Below are 16750 nucleotides of genomic sequence, written 5' to 3'. Positions count from 1 at the left end.
CATAATATAGAAATGCAGAAAGAGGGGCGGCTCCCTGCTCTAACTTTGTGACAACAGCAGGCCCTCAGGTTTGTAGGCCCACTTATGTGTGGCGCCCTACATTCACATTGAAATGCCGCTGACAGAGGGAGAACCTTATGTCTGAGGCGGGCTTCCCTCCTCCAGCGCAGGGGCCTCTCTTCATACGAAGGGTACTGAGTTGTAGAATGGGGGGGACAGCGGGTGAAGGGATGGTGAATTACCTGCATACGCAGGATGAGAATATTGCCCCCACTCCCACTCTTTCTCCATGCCAATGTGAAGTTTACATATGTTCCTTTTGGAACATTGCTTTCAGCCTGGTCGAGGGTTTAATTAGTACCTCATGACGTGCGTTCTAAATAATTTTGATCAAAATCCAACATGTATTCGCCAAAACAAATTCAACCACAAGCCACTTTCTCCCGAGCATGTGTGCAAGGGATCTGTCATTTTGGGAGCAGTTTTTTTGGCGATGCAACACAGAAATGACGAAGGAAAGGCCTTGAATTAATTTAATGCCTTAGTACGAGTTTCAGATACGTCTCAAGGCGCTTCACAACAAATGAATAACTATGAAGTCCAGTCAGTGTTGTCAAACACAGCAATCAATATTTACACAGCAACAGCTCATCAAACAGCCAGGTAATAAGTGGCCAATTCCTCTGATTTTGTTGGTAATGGTCAAAAGAGAAATTGTTGGCCAGGAGAGCTCCATCCTCTTCTTCGAATAGTGACACGGCATCTCCAACGTCCATCTGAACAAGACAGAAGGTCTCTCTGTGGGGAGGACAGGGGTCCGAGAGATATGGTCAATCAATGAGAAGGCCAAGGATGCTAGAGGAATAGATGCTCTATCAGGAGGCCAAGAATCTGAGAAGGATGGTCACTGAAAAAGGAGACCGAGAGTCTGAGAGGGATGGTCAGTCAGAGGAGACCAAGGGTCTGAGAGAGATGGTCACTAAATAAGACCAAGGGTCCAAGAGGGATGGTCACTTGATGAGTAGACTAAGGGTGCTAGAGGGATGGTCACTTGATGAGGAGACCAAGGGTCCAAGAGGGTTGGTAACTCAATAAAGAGACCACAAGTCCGAGAGAGATGGTCACTAAACGAGGAGACCAAGGGTCCAAGAGGGATGGTCACTTAATGAGGCAACCAAGGGTCCTAGAAGAATGGTCACTTAATGAGGAGACCAAGGGTCCTAGAAGGATGGTCACTTAATGAGGAGACCAAGGGTCCTAGAAGAATGGTCACTTAATGAGGAGACCAAGGGTCCTAGGGGGATGGTCACTTAATAAAGAGATGAAGGGTCCAAGAGGGATTGATACTCTGTGAGGAGGCCTCAAGATAGAAATGCTTTGAGTGGCCAAGATTGTTCTCCGCTCTTGAGTCCCACATCCTGAGGCGGCTGCCGCCTTCTGCAAAATTCGAATGAGAACAAGAAACGAGGTTAATGAGCAGGAAATCCTGCACGTTCTGCCAGTGGCCGGTCTTGCTGTCAATCATAAAAAGTCCTGATGGTTTATTATCCCCCCCACCCCCACCCCCCCACCCTCAGCTCCTGAAGTGCATTGTATAACTCAAAAAGAGAAGGATGACACATCTGTCAATTGAGTAAAACATAATTTACAAACTTTAAGTCAAGTGAAGAAATTGTTGGATTATAAAAGATACCTGCATCATCATGTGACCGTGTCTGAAGGGTGTGATTGCCAGATTTGAGAGGGGAAAAATGGGAGCCAAGTGAACCAAGAGTAGCTGGGTGAATACCAGGCCACACATTCGAAGAACAGACTTTTTGTTGTCTGGCTTATATATTTATTTAATAATCTTGCGTCTGCACACACTTCCTGTCCAAAAACTTTACTTCCTGTTATCACTTTTTTGTCACACTTTCGTGTCAACTTTTTTCCCATGACCTTTGTCCAGATTTATAATGGGAACTGGCTATGTAAACCTGTCACACTGTAATTACACCCTCCAGCCAATGGTGGCACTGCAGTGCCTGAGCTCTTGCATCTCCCAACTCCTCAGCCTGTAGCTCAGGGAAACTCCAATGCTCTGACTAACTCTACGGATCTGACTTCCAAATTACCATAAGTTTTGCTGCTTAACTATAAGTAGCAATATAAAATCAAAGTGATTTAGAAGAATAAGGACAGAATGTACGACTTGAAAAGAGAAAAGTCTGCATTTCCCTGTCTTCTAACACTGCTACCGCTGAAGGCTACACTTAATCTTGTCTCCCTCTGGGCATTGCCACAGAAGATCAACTACTTAAAAAATCAGACTGTGCTGGAAAAAATCACCGGCGGTGAAAATGGCCTTGGCGTATTGCGCAAAAAGGGCGGTAGCGAATCGACAGCCCCTTTTACACCCCGCCCGATTTCCTTTTCCACTACAGGGTGTAAAACAAGCTGTCGATTCGCCATCGCCCATTTTGCACCAACGTCCCAAGGCCAATTTCGCCCCCAGTGCCCAGCCAAAACATGGATGGCTGCCAACTCTCCTCCCTCCCCTATCTGCCCCATTTGCCTCATGCTTGGAACCACTCTCCCTGATTTTACCTCTTCTTCTCTCCTGCTCTTTTCAACCTAGTTGGCCTCCTGCAGTTTGGGCCTTGGGCCCTTCATCTGGGCGTCTTAATAAATAATTATTTCAAAAAACTGCACCAAGATGTTAGCTTTGAAGTGGGCGGGGGGGGCAAAGTTCGGGCAAGCAAAAAAAATAAATCATAAGTCAGAAAGTTGAAAGCAATTTGAATATGTTATGGTGTCCGTGAAGGAGAGATAACGGTGGGCTGTCTTGGGTATTCCCTGTGAATGACTTATTATTGATAATTAATGTCCTCCATTAAGCTGTCGTCATGAACAAGCCACAACGAGAAAGTAGTCAGTTGATTCCCCTCCCAGCCTTCAAGGTTTCTCCAAATTGACTCTTGTTGGAGTCCAGTTCTGCCTGGCCATCGACCGGCACTTCAACCAAACTGTCCATTCTTCATCTGTGACCCAGCCAACAGTGAGCGTCTGAAGGATATTGAACTGTAAGGTGTTATCGCAGCTGATCCTGATCAACCCCTCCTCTCCTGATCGTTATCCTGCTCCGGAGGGAGCACGTTCGGATGTTTGAGTGAGGAGAAGTTCGGGCTTGCCTGTGATGCGCACACATGGTGGAATAGCCTCCCCATACTCAATGTCTAGGTTTATGTCTGAAGAAGGGTCACTTGGGTGAAGCAATACATTTAAGAGGAAGCTAGATAAGGACACGAGGAAGAAAGGAATAGAAGGGAAATGGTGATAGGGTGAGATAAAGTCAGGAGGGAGAAGGCTCGTGTGGAGCGTAGACCAGTTGGGCCAAATGGCCTGTTTCTGTGCTGCACACTCGAAGTAACTCGATGTAATGCGGGGTACCCCCATGGTCAAATAGCCTACTGATGTGCACACATGCCCATGTCGCTGGATAGCAATCAGGTGGAAGGACCCTGCCTGATTTCTTCTCCCCTCCCTCGAGGGCCGTGGAGCCCAGTCATAGCGCGGCTGTCGGCTGAGATCTCGTGCAGCAGATACCAGGGGTGGAACCCTGGGACCCGCCCGTGTGCCTCACCAGTTGGTGCCTTTACCCACTGAGCTGCCAGGAGCGCTGAAACCCTCCAGCTCAATCCTCCGTCACCCACGATTGCCCAATTTGTACCCAAGCGGAATCTCAAGGCCCGCGACCATTCCCACAGGACGGCCTAGCGGAAACTCGTGACCGTCTTTCGGATCCTTGGGAATTTCAAGCTTTGAGGATTGGAACTCCTCCAACAGAAACACGTGGAGATCAGGGGAATTATCCACGTTGGGAGGTTGGGAGGGTTCGAGACGTTTTAATTCACGGTGGGGTGGTGGGGAGGGAGGGAGGGGGTAAGGGTTGGATTTAAAGGGTTAAACTGCACACCTGCCGTCACAAGATTTGAGATTGAAGTAGTGCGGAATTAACCAGCTCAAGGTGATGCAGTGACACGCAGCACTAAATCAATAACCCTTTGGGTGAGTAGTCAATGGGATTAGAATGAATATTCCAGGCTTAATACGAACTGACGGATGAACACGTCCTTTGACCACCCCCACCCCACCTTGCCCGAGAGTTCTGATACATGATCTCATTCAGCTCATACCTTGCTGCAGGATTTTCCCGAAGTATTTATTATGGATGGTGCAGTTCCACCTGCGGCTTCGGAACTGGAACTGGCACTCCCGCACCCCCAGCCTGGCTCCTTTCGCCACCTCGCTCACGATCTCCGGCTCGGTCTGGCACAGCTCAGCCTGCTTCCCTGCCAGGCGCTTGGTTTTCCGGCAGATGCTGTTCGGGTCCATCACCAAGGGGCTGCCCACCGCCCTGCGGCCCCACACACACACACACAAAAAAAAAAATCGATTAAGCGTTTTAACGCACCTGAAGTGTTGGGGACTATGACCAGAAAAATACCGGCCAGGTGAGAAATGTTTTAACGTGCTGCTTACTGGGTGGGTGTTCGCCTCATTTCATTTACAACATGCACACAAAGGGAAAAAACCATCAAACATGCAGCCACATGATCAGCAGCTCTGTCTTAAATCAAAGTTTAATCCCTTTGCTTGTGCCTCCGTGGAGTCTTTAACTGCTCTGCAAAAAGACAGCGGCATAAGCAAACTGTGCCAGATCCTCCCGATCCTCTGACCTGTAATTAAGTTCCCCGTACCAATGTGAAGGGAATATCTTTTGTGTTGAAGTAAACTGGAGAGGGAGAGGCATATCGGAGATCTGTGCGAGAGGTGCTGTTCGTTTTTTCTTATCAAAAGTGGGTGCCCCTGTTGCTGTGGTGCATTGGTGTATTTGCATGATACCCAGGAGTAGTCAGGCACATGTCTACACCTCCAAGTGGCGAGTTCCCTATCTCGCCCAAGTCCTCATCGGGAGCTGCAGAACAAAGGGACAAAGGGGAAGTATTTGCGTCTACGTGTGTGTGTGTGTATAAATATATGTGTACGTGTGTGTGTATAAATACGTATGTGCATGTGTGTGCATGTACATGTGCATGTGTTTCTATGCAAATACATGTGCCTGTGTATAAATACGTGTGTTTCTTTTTATTCTTTCATGCAATGTGGGCGTCGCTGGCGAGGCCAGCATTTATTGCCCATCCCTAATTCCCCATGTGTATAAATAAGTGTGAATAAATACATGTGTGTGTATAAATACGTGTGTATAAATGTGTGTGTGTAAATACGTGGGTATAAATAGGTGTGTATAAATATGTGTGTGTATGAATACGTGTGTATGAATATGTGTGTGTATGAATACGTGTGTATCAACACGTGTGTATAAATATGCGTGTGTATAAATAGGTGTGTATAAATATGCGTGTGTATAAATACTTGTGTGTGTAAATACGTGTGTGTAAATACGTGTGTGTAAATATGTGTGTATGTAAATACGTGTGTGTAAATAGGTGTGTATAAATACGTGTGTGTATAAATACGTGTGTATGAATACGTGTGTATAAATACGTGTGTATAAATACGTGTGTGTATGAATACGTGTGTGTAAATACGTGTGTGTAAATACATGTGTATAAATATGTGTGTATGTAAATACGTGTGTGTAAATAGGTGTGTATAAATACGTGTGTGTATGAATACGTGTGTATAAATACGTGTATAAATACGTGTGTGTATGAATACGTGTGTATAAATATGTGTGTGTAAATACGTGTGTGTAAATACGTGTGTATAAATACGTGTGTATAAATATGTGTGTATGAATACGTGTGTATAAATACGTGTGTGTATGAATACGTGTGTATAAATACGTGTGTATAAATATGTGTGTATGTAAATACGTGTGTGTAAATAGGTGTGTATAAATACGTGTGTGTATAAATACGTGTGTATGAATACGTGTGTATAAATACGTGTGTGTAAATACGTGTGTGTAAATACGTGTGTGTAAATATGTGTGTATGTAAATACGTGTGTGTAAATAGGTGTGTATAAATACGTGTGTGTATGAATACGTGTGTATAAATACGTGTGTATAAATACGTGTGTGTATGAATACGTGTGTATAAATATGTGTGTGTAAATACGTGTGTATGTAAATACGTGTATATGACTACGTGTGTGTATGTGTATGAATACGTGTGTATAAATACATGTGTATGAATATGTGTGTGTATGAATACGCATGTGTGTAAATACATGTGTGTATGAATACGTGTGTATAAATATGTGTGTGTATGAATACGTGTATGAATACGTGTGTGTGTGTAAATACTTGTGTGTAAATATGTGTATATGAATACGTGTGTGTGTGTAAATACGTGTGTGTATAAATATGTGTGTATGAATACGTGTGTATGAATATGTGTGTGTATAAATATGTATGTGTATGAATACGTGTGTATAAATACGTGTGTATGAACACGTGTGTATAAATACATGTGTATGAATATGTGTGTGTATGAATACGTGTGTATAAATACGTGTGTATGAACACGTGTGTATAAATACGTGTGTATGAATATGTGTGTATGAATACATGTGTATGAATATGTGTGTGTATAAATATGTATGTGTATGAATACGTGTGTATAAATACGTGTGTATGAACACGTGTGTATAAATACGTGTGTATGAATACGTGTGTATGAATACATGTGTATGAATATGTGTGTGTATAAATATGTATGTGTATGAATACGTGTGTATAAATACGTGTGTATAAATACGTGTATGAATACGTGTGTGTATGAATACGTGTGTATGAATACGTGTGTGTATGAATATGTGTGTATAAATACATGTGTGTATAAATGTGTTTATAAATATGTGTGCATATAAATATGTGTGTATAAATATGCGTGTGTATGAATACGTGTGTATGAATACGTGTGTATAAATACATGTGTATGAATACATGTGTATAAATACATGTTTATAAATATGTGTGTGTATGACTACGTGTGTATGAATACGTGTGTATGAATACGTGTGTATAAATACATGTGTATGAATACGTGTGTATAAATACATGTGTATGAATACGTGTGTATAAATACATGTGTATGAATACGTGTGTATAAATACATGTGTATGAATACGTGTGTATAAATACATGTGTATGAATACGTGTGTATGAATACGTGTGTATAAATACATGTGTATGAATACGTGTGTATGAATACGTGTGTATGAATACGTGTGTGTATAAATGTGTGTGTATAAATACATGTGTGTGTATAAATACGCCTGTATAAATACGCGTGTGTATGAATATGTGTGTATAAATATGCGTGTGTATAAATACATCTTTGTATAAATATGTGTGAATAAATACGCGTGTGTATGAATACGTGTGTGTATGTGAAAATACGTGTGTGTGTGAGTGTGTGCACGCGTGCAAGCATAGAGCCCTGGAATTCCTTGGGGCCGTTGCACCATCGGAAGTGCTCCAGGTTAGGACCTCCACCCATCACTCTGGCCCAGTGTTGGCTCCATCACAAATGCCCAGGGACGAGGTCAATCACAGGGAGCAGGCGACCAAAACTCTTACAGCACCTTGCTACCCCATCGGGGGTTGAGGGTGGGGGTTGGAGGTTGGGGGGATGGGCAGGTACAGGTTAACCATTCCGACAAAAGGGTAAAAAAAATCCTAAAAAATGAAATGATGGTTTTGACAGTACTCGGCCTTGAGGGTTACAAGCCAGTTTCTGATGCACATTGACCTTCATAAAAACCCCAAGATTCTGCTTATATTGGAGAAACCACCACCGTAGGTCAACCAGAATTATATCCTAGCAGTGAACGTACGTGTGCATTACGCATGGCACACTTGTATTGGGGGCAAAAGAGGAGGGGTTTCCAGCAAATGATGTCACCCCACCCAGTCCCGCCTCTTCTCGGTCATCACTACACCCCTTCTTCCTGTTGAATTCTGGAGTCCCAGGGGCAATGGGCCACTTTAGAGTGCATCGAGTCAATCATATATTGTGGGGCTAAAGTCACACACCAGACAGGGGTGGTAGGTTCCCCCTCCTGAAAGACATTAGTGACTCAGTTTGGGTTTTTACAACAAGCCAACAGTTTTCATGGTGAATTATTTTTTCTGGGGCGAGTCCACAATTGACCAGGTTATTGAAGTCAATTTCATTGCTATATCAATGGCGGAATTGGAACTCAAATCTCTGGGTTACTAGTCCAGTACCATAACCATTACACTATCGCACCCCTCACTAACGCCATCCTGTATTATGGGCTCTAGTGGTGATTTACTGGCAGCAGTCAGGGGATAGACAGTCGGGTTAGGGTTTGCCAACCCTCCAGGATTGCCCAGGAAATTAATCTCCAGGACACTGCTGCGAGCAAAACCCCAGAGAAAAATCATGAGCTATGAGTTTTTTTCAATTTCTTTGAACAGTTTCATTTATTAGTTATAAAAATATTGGACATAGGGTAAAAGGCTGTTTTACTGGGTGGGGCAGATGGAGGCAGGAGGTTGTGTGATGAAACCTCCAGGAATATGTCCAGCCAGAGTTGGTAACCCTAAGTCGGGATCCCGATTGAGGTGCAGATACGGAGACCTTTAAAGGTGGAAGTGCAGGTAGAAAAACACCATCAAAAAGGCAAATGGAATTCTGGATTTTATACATTGGAACATTGGATACAAAAGCAAGGAAGTGATGTTAAATTTGTACACAGCATTAAGAAAAAGAAAGAACTTGCATTTATATAGCGCCTTTTACGACCTCCGAACATCCCAAAGCGCTTTACAGCCAATGAAGTGCTTTTGAAGTGTAGTCACTAATGTAGGAAACACAGCAGCCAATTTGCGCACAGCAAGCTCCCATGAACAGCAATGTAATAATGACCAGATCATCTGTTTCAGTGATGTTGAGGGATAAATATTAGCCAGGACACCAGAAAGAACTCCCCTGCTCTTCTTCAAATAGTGCCATGGGATCTTTTACGTACATCTGAGAGGGCAGACAGAGCCTCAGTTTAACGTCTCATCTGAAAGACAGCACCTCCGAAAGTGCTGCACTGGGAATATCAACCTGGATTATGTACTCAAATCTCTGAAGTGGTACTTGAACCCACAACTTTCCAGCTCAAAAAGCAAGAGTGTTACTCACTGAGCCATGGCTGACACCCATTAGGCCACCCTTCAAGTATTGCACGTAGTTCTGGGCATCCCATTTTAGGCAGGTTATTAGAGTTTTGGAAAGGGGACAGTGAAGATTCACTAGAATGGCATCAGGATTAAGAGATAACAGTTATTAAAAAAAAGACTAAAAATATTGGAGCTTATTTTTAAAAACTGGAAGACAGAAATTTAAGGGGAATTTAACTGAGGTTGACAAAATTATGAAAGGTTTTAAGAGGGTGAATAGTGAAAGGTTGTTTCCATTGGTTGGTGAATCGGTCACAAGGAGGCATAGGCTCAGGATTAACACTAGAGAGTTATTAGAACATTAAATACTTTACCACAAGTGGCTATTTTGGCTGAGACTACAGCATCATTTAAAAGGGGATTCGATGACTAATTGAAATATAAAGGATTACAGTGAAAGAGCAAGGAAGTGGGATGAGAGTAGATAGATAGAGATAGATGGCCTCCTTCTGTTCTGTAGTTATTATGATTCTTTCTCTCGAGCCATGGGCCCTTACATATTATATAGAATGTACAGCACAAAACGGGCCATTCGGCCCAACTGGTCCATGCAGGTCTTTATGCTTCACATGAGCCTCCGCCCACCCCTCTTCATCTCACCCTATCAGCCTATCCTTCTATTCCTTTCTCCCTCATGTGTATATCGAGCTTCCCCTTAAATGCATCCATGCTATTCGCCTCAACTATTCCTTGTGGTAGCGAGTTCCACATTCTAACCACTCTCTGGGTAAAGAAGTCTCTCCTGAATTCCCTATTGGATTTATTAGTGACTATCTTATATTTATGGCCCCTGAATTTGGACACCCCCACAAGTGGAAACATTTTCTCTACGTCAAATACCCTATCAAATACTTCCATAATCTTAAAGACCTCTATCAGGTCGCCCCTCAGCCTTCTCTTTTCTAGAGAAAAGAGCTCCAGCCTGTTCAATCTTTCCTGATAGGTATAACCTCCCAGTTTTGTTATCATCCTAGTGAATCTATTTTGCACCTTTCCCAGTGCCTCAATATCCTTTGTATAATGCCCTAAAGATCCTATTTTCACCATTGGTGGATATTGTGTGATCAAGTTCCACTGCCTGATTCAATAGTAACTTTCAAAAGGGAATTAGATATATACTTGAAGGGAAAAAATGTGCAGGGCAATGGGGAAAGAGCAGGGGAAATGGCACTAATTGGATAGCCCTTTCAAAGAGCCGGCACAAGCACATGGGCCGAATGGCCTCCTCCTTGCTGTAGCTACTATGATACCATGATAAAACCCCCAGATTCCTCTTCTGTGTGCTTTCTTCACCTGTTCCCAATTATTTTTGTGCTCCCATGCCTATATCCCTTCCCTAGCTTCATGGTTGCATTTCTATATGTTGAATGACATCTCCCAGTTCTTGGCAAATTCCCCCAACTTGTTCAAATCCTTCCACAAACGGTCCACCTGATCCCACAATCTACGGCCCGTCCCAATTTGGCATCATCAGCAAACTTAGTGAACTTGGTTAGCATCCCTTCTTCCAACTCATTAACAGAAATCAGGGCATGCTATGGTATTGATTATATTACTAGACCTGTAATTGACAGACCTGGACCAATAATCCAGTAGAACGCGAGTTCAAATCCCACCCATGTCAGTTCGAGAATTTGATTCCTGTTTAAGAAAGCTGGAAATAAAAAGCTGGTATCAATGAAAGTGACCGTAAAACTGTAGGATTGTCGTAAAAACCCAGTTGGTTCACTAATGTCCTCTAGGGAAGGAAACCTGCTGTCTTTACCCAGTCTGGCCTATATGTGACTCCAGTCCCACACCAACGTGATTGACTCTTACCTGCTCTCTGAAGTGGCCTAGCAAGCCACTCAGTTGTATCAAACTGCTTGCAGAGGTTCAAGAAGAACACCCACCACCATCTTCTCTGGGCAACTAGGGATGGGCAATAAATGCCAGCACTGCCCACATCCCACCAATGAATTTTAAAAAAAATTACATTAGCCTCAGAACTGATTCTTGCAGTACCCGGTAGTCGCCTCTTTCCAGAGACATTACTCCCTTAATAACTCCTCTTTACATCCTCTTATCCAACTAGTTAGCTTCCCTCCTATTGCATGCTTTTATACTTTGTAATTTCCTGCAGTGTCTTATCAAAGGCTCTGCTAAAGTCTAGGCTTCTGAGAAAAGCACAGGACTCCGAGGGAAAACATTGTTAGTAACAATTTAAACGTTCTAAATACTACGATACGGGTTGTAAATTTTGTTATTTCTTTATTATGTTACAAATCTTATTTGCAGCACTGTTTCTCAACTTAATCTAACATGGTGGCCAGATCGATTTTCAAAATATATTTACATACAATTTTATTGTTTCCTTTTCCCCGGTTTTCATTGCCAGCTTTTGATGGTTGTTATCAGACATCCTTCGCAGTTTTCCATTGGAAGTTTACGTACCCACTTCCCCCTTTTCAATTGGTACATTCCTTATCTGCTCTGCCATGATTTTTTGTTGTTTTAATCATCAGGTGCAAATGTGACAAAGATATTTGTATATTGAATGCGAAGCACTAATTGTGTGACACTGAAGTGTGACGGACAACACCTGCAGTAGATGAAAGACTATATATATATATATAACACAATGGGGGTTATCTAAATTTTAATCACCTTGATTATTTTCTGTACCTGTCCATGACATTTTAATGATCTATATACATGGACCCCTAAGTCTCTTTGGACCTCCACTGTTTCAAACTGTTCGCCATTTAGAAAGTACTCTGATCTATCCTTTATAGGTCCAAAGTGGAAAACCTCACACTTGCCTACATTGAAATCCATTTGCCACAGTTTTGCCCATTAACTTAATATTAATATCTCTCTGTAATTTTATGCTTCCATCTACACTGCATACAATGCTGCCTATCTTTGTGTCATCGGCAAACTTGGATATGTGGCTCTCTATCCCGTCATCTGATAAATACAGTGAATAGTTGAGGCCCCAACTCAGATCTCTGTGGGATACCACTAGTCACATCCTGCTAATTTGAGTACCTGCCCGTTATCCCTACTCTCTGTCTCCTGCCGCTCAGCCAATTTCCTAACCAGGTCAATAATTTGCCCTTAATTCCATGAGCTTCAACTTTAGCTGACAGTCTCTTAAGAGGGACTTTATCAAATGCCTTCTGGAAGTCCATATAAACAACATCCATAGACATTCTCCTATCCATTAATTTAGTCACCTCTTCAAAAAATTCAATCAGGTTCGTCAGGCAAGACCTACCCTTTACAAATCCATGCTGGCTCTCTCTGATCAGCTGAAAATTTTCATGGTGTTCAGTCACTCTATCCTTAATTATAGACTCTAGTAATTTCCCAACAACAGATGTTAGGCTAACTGGCCTATAATTCCCTCGTTTCCCTCTCTGTTATCTTAAATAGCGGAGTGACATGCGCAATTTTCCAATCTAAAGGAACGGTTCCTGAATCAAAAGAACTTTGGAAGATTATAGTTAGGGCATCAGCAGTGTTCTCACCTACTTCCTTTAAAATCTTGGGATGGAAACCATCTGGTCCTGGGGATTTGTCACTCTCTAGTGTCATTATTTTCTTCATTACTGTTAATTTGCTTACATTAATTATGGTGAGTCCCCATCCCTGCTTCAAAATTAGTTTCCCTGGGATGTCTGGCATGCTATCCTCTTCCTCTACTGTAAATACTCACGCAAAGTAATTATTTAACATGTCCGCCATTTCCTTATTTTCATTTACAATATCACCGTTATCAGTTTTTAAGGTCCCACATTGCTCTTCACCACTTTCTTTTTCCTAATTTAATTGTAAAAAAATTTTGTGTTGATTTTGATATGCCTTTCAAGTTTCTTTTCATACTCCCTTTTTGTACCTCTTACTATCTGTTTTGTCACCCTCTGCCAAAAAGTCCATGATCATCCCGGACAGCAAAGGTGACCCCTGGCTTCGTTCCTCCACTTCCAATCATCTCCATAAGCCCCTCTTCCCTGCCCCCTCCACTCTCACCTCCAACAACAAGTGCGAAGAGCTCATGGACTTCTTTGTCACTAAGATTGCGACCATCCATTCTGTTGCCTCTGCTGCTTCCCCTTTCCCCTTGCCCACCAAGCTAAACTTCTCAGCTGCCTCTCCTCTCCCCAGCCCTGAACCCGCATCTCTCCCTTGTTTCTCTCCCATCTTCCGTCATGCTGTCTCCGAATTCATCCAGTCTATGAGGCCCACCTCCAGTTTCCTTGACTGCATTCCCAAAAAACTGTTGCCCACCCAACTTACCTTCCTAGCTCCCATGCCAGCTGACATTGTAAATGAATCTCCGCTTATGCATTGTTGCCCTCCTTTTCAAAACTGTCGACACGATTTGGGATTAGGAAGGTTTGGGGTTTGTTCGGTTTGGAATTAGAAATATTTGGGATTAGGAAAGATTGGGGTGAGGAAGGTTTGGGATTAGGAAGATTTGGAGTTTGGTGGGTTTGGGGTTAGGAAGGTCTGGGATTTGGTGGGTTTGGGATTAGGAAGGTCTGGGATTTGGTGGGTTTGGGATTAGGAAGGTCTGGGATTTGGTGGGTTTGGGATTAGGAAGGTCTGGGATTTGGTGGGTTTGGGATTAGGAAGGTCTGGGATTTGGTGGGTTTGGGGAGAGGAAGGTCTGGGATTTGGTGGGTTTGGGATTAGGAAGGTCTGGGATTTGGTGGGTTTGGGGAGAGGAAGGTCTGGGATTTGGTAGGTTTGGGAGTAGGAAGGTCTGGGATTTGGTGGGTTTGGGGAGAGGAAGGTCTGGGATTTGGTGGGTTTGGGAGTAGGAAGGTCTGGGATTTGGTGGGTTTGGGGAGAGGAAGGTCTGGGATTTGGTGGGTTTGGGATTTGGAAGGTCTGGGATTTGGTGGGTTTGGGGTTAGGAAGATTTGGGGTTTGGTAGGTTTGGGATTAGGAAAGGTCTGGGATTTGGTAGGTTTGGGATTAGGAAAGGTCTGGGATTTGGTGGGTTTGGGGTTAGGAAGGTCTGGGATTTAGTGGGTTTGGGGAGAGGAAGGTCTGGGATTTGGTGGGTTTGGGATTAGGAAGGTCTGGTATTTGGTGGGTTTGGGGAGAGGAAGGTCTGGGATTTGGTGGGTTTGGGATTAGGAAGGTCTGGTATTTGGTGGGTTTGGGGAGAGGAAGGTCTGGGATTTGGTGGGTTTGGGGTTAGAAAGGTCTGGGATTTGGTGGGTTTGGGGAGAGGGAGGTCTGGGATTTGGTGGGTTTGGGGAGAGGGAGGTCTGGGATTTGGTGGGTTTGGGGTTAGGAAGGTCTGGGATTTGGTGGGTTTGGGGAGAGGAAGGTCTGGGATTTGGTGGGTTTGGGGAGAGGAAGGTCTGGGATTTGGTGGGTTTTGGGCGAGGGGGGTCTGGGATTTGGTGATTTGTGGTTAGGAAGGTCTGGGATTTGGTGGGTTTGGGGTTAGGAAGGTCTGGGATTTGGTGGGTTTGGGGAGAGGAGGGTCTGGGATTTGGTGGGTTTGGGGAGAGGAAGGTCTGGGATTTGGTGGGTTTGGGGAGAGGAAGGTCTGGGATTTGGTGGGTTTGGGGAGAGGAAGGTCTGGGATTTGGTGGGTTTTGGGCGAGGGGGGTCTGGGATTTGGTGATTTGAGGTTAGGAAGGTCTGGGATTTGGTGGGTTTGGGGTTAGGAAGGTCTGGGATTTGGTGGGTTTGGGGAGAGGAGGGTCTGGGATTTGGTGGGTTTGGGGTTAGGAAGGTCTGGGATTTGGTGGTTTGGGGAGAGGAAGGTCTGGGATTTAGTGGGTTTTGGGAGAGGAGGGTCTGGGATTTGGTGGGTTTGGGGTTAGGAAGGTCTGGGATTTGTTGGGTTTGGGGAGAGGAAGGTCTGGGATTTGGTGATTTGAGGTTAGGAGAGTCTGGGATTTGGTGGGTTTGGGGTTAGGAAGGTCTGGGACTACAGTGGGTATGGGGGAACGTGTATCCCTTGGCTGCTAGTGTAATGTAATATTTACAGTCAGTGAACCAACTGATGATTGCACAGTGTTCAGTTCCATTCGCCGCCCCTCAGATAATGAAGCAGTCCGTGCCCGCATGCAGCAAGACCTGGACAACATCCAGGCTTGGGCTGATTAGTGGCAAGTAACATTCGCCCCAGACAAGTGCCGGACAATGACTATCTCCAACAAGAGAGAGTCTAACCACCTCCCATTGACATTCAACGGCATTACCATCACCGAATCCCCCACCATCAACATCCTGGGGGTCACCATTGAGCAGAAACCTAACTGGACCAGCCATATAAATACTGTGGCTACAAGAGCAGGTCAGAGGCTGTGCATTCTGTGGCGAGTGACTCACCTCCTGACTCCCCAAAGCCTTTCCACCATCTGCAAGGCACAAGTCAGGAGTGTGATGGAATACTCTCCACTTGCCTGGATGAGTGCAGCTCCAACAACACTCAAGAAGCTCGACACCATCCAGGAAAAAGCAGCCCACTTGATTGGCACCTCATCCAGCACCCTAAAAAACATTCACTCCCTTCACCACTGGCGCACCGTGGATGCAGTGTGTACCATCCATAGGATGCACTGCAGCAACTCGCCTAGGCTTCTTGGACAGCACCTCCCAAACCCACGACCTCTACCACCTAGAAGGACAAGCACATGGGAACAACACCATCTGCACGTTCCCCTACAAGTCACACACCATCCCGACTTGGAAATATATCGCCGTTCCTTCATCGTCACTGGATCAAAATCCTGGAACTGCCTTCCTAACAGCATTGGTCAGAACATTGAATACAGGAGTTGGGATGTCTTGTTGAAGTTGTACAGGACATTAGTAAGGCCACACTTGGAATACTGTGTACAGTTCTGGTCACCCTATTATAGAAAGGATATTATTAAACTAGAAAGAGTGCAGAAAAGATTTACTAGGATGCTACCGGGACTTGATGGTTTGACTTATAGAGAGAGGTTGGATAGACTGGGACTTTTTTCCCTGGAGAGTAGGAGGTTAAGGGGTGATCTTATAGAAGTCTATAAAATAATGAGGGGCATAAATAAGGTAGATAGTCAAAATCTTTTCCCAAAGGTAGGGGAGTCTATAACGAGGGGACATAGATTTAAGGTGAGAGGGGAGAGATACAAAAGGGTTCCGAAGGGCAATTTTTTCACTCAAAGGGTGGTGAGTGTCTGGAACGAGCTGCCAGAGGCAGTAGTAGAGGCGGGTACAATTTTGTCTTTTAAAAAGCATTTGGACAGTTACATGGGTAAGATGGGTATAGAGGGATATGGGCCAAGTGCAGGCAATTGGGACTAGCTTAGTGGTATAAACTGGGTGACATGGACATGTTGGGCCGAAGGGCCTGTTTCCATGTTGTAACTTCTATGATTCTATGATTCAGCACTGTGGGAGAACCTTCACCACATGGACTGCAGCGGTTCAAGAAGGCGGCTCACCACCTCCTTCTCAAGGGCAATTAGGGATGGGCAATAAATGCCGGCCTCGCCAGCAACGCCCACATCCCATGAACGAATAAAGAAAACTCCATTGCAC

At 44.2% G+C, this 16750-nt stretch overlaps 1 protein-coding gene across 1 annotated transcript in view; it reads right to left on the bottom strand.

Annotated features, from left to right (window-relative positions):
• The window catches only part of LOC137323259 (protein Wnt-6-like), a 71022-nt gene that overhangs the window by 41725 nt on the left and 12547 nt on the right, over positions 1 to 16750 (bottom strand). The window contains exon 2 of the mRNA XM_067986752.1: positions 4176 to 4396. Within this exon, the coding sequence (XP_067842853.1) occupies positions 4176 to 4396 (221 nt within the window). The remainder of the gene's footprint in view (positions 1 to 4175; positions 4397 to 16750) is intronic.

This window comes from Heptranchias perlo, chromosome 7, assembly GCF_035084215.1.
Source record: "Heptranchias perlo isolate sHepPer1 chromosome 7, sHepPer1.hap1, whole genome shotgun sequence".
Taxonomy (NCBI): domain Eukaryota; kingdom Metazoa; phylum Chordata; class Chondrichthyes; order Hexanchiformes; family Hexanchidae; genus Heptranchias; species Heptranchias perlo.
This window is presented reverse-complemented; position numbering and strand designations above follow the sequence as displayed.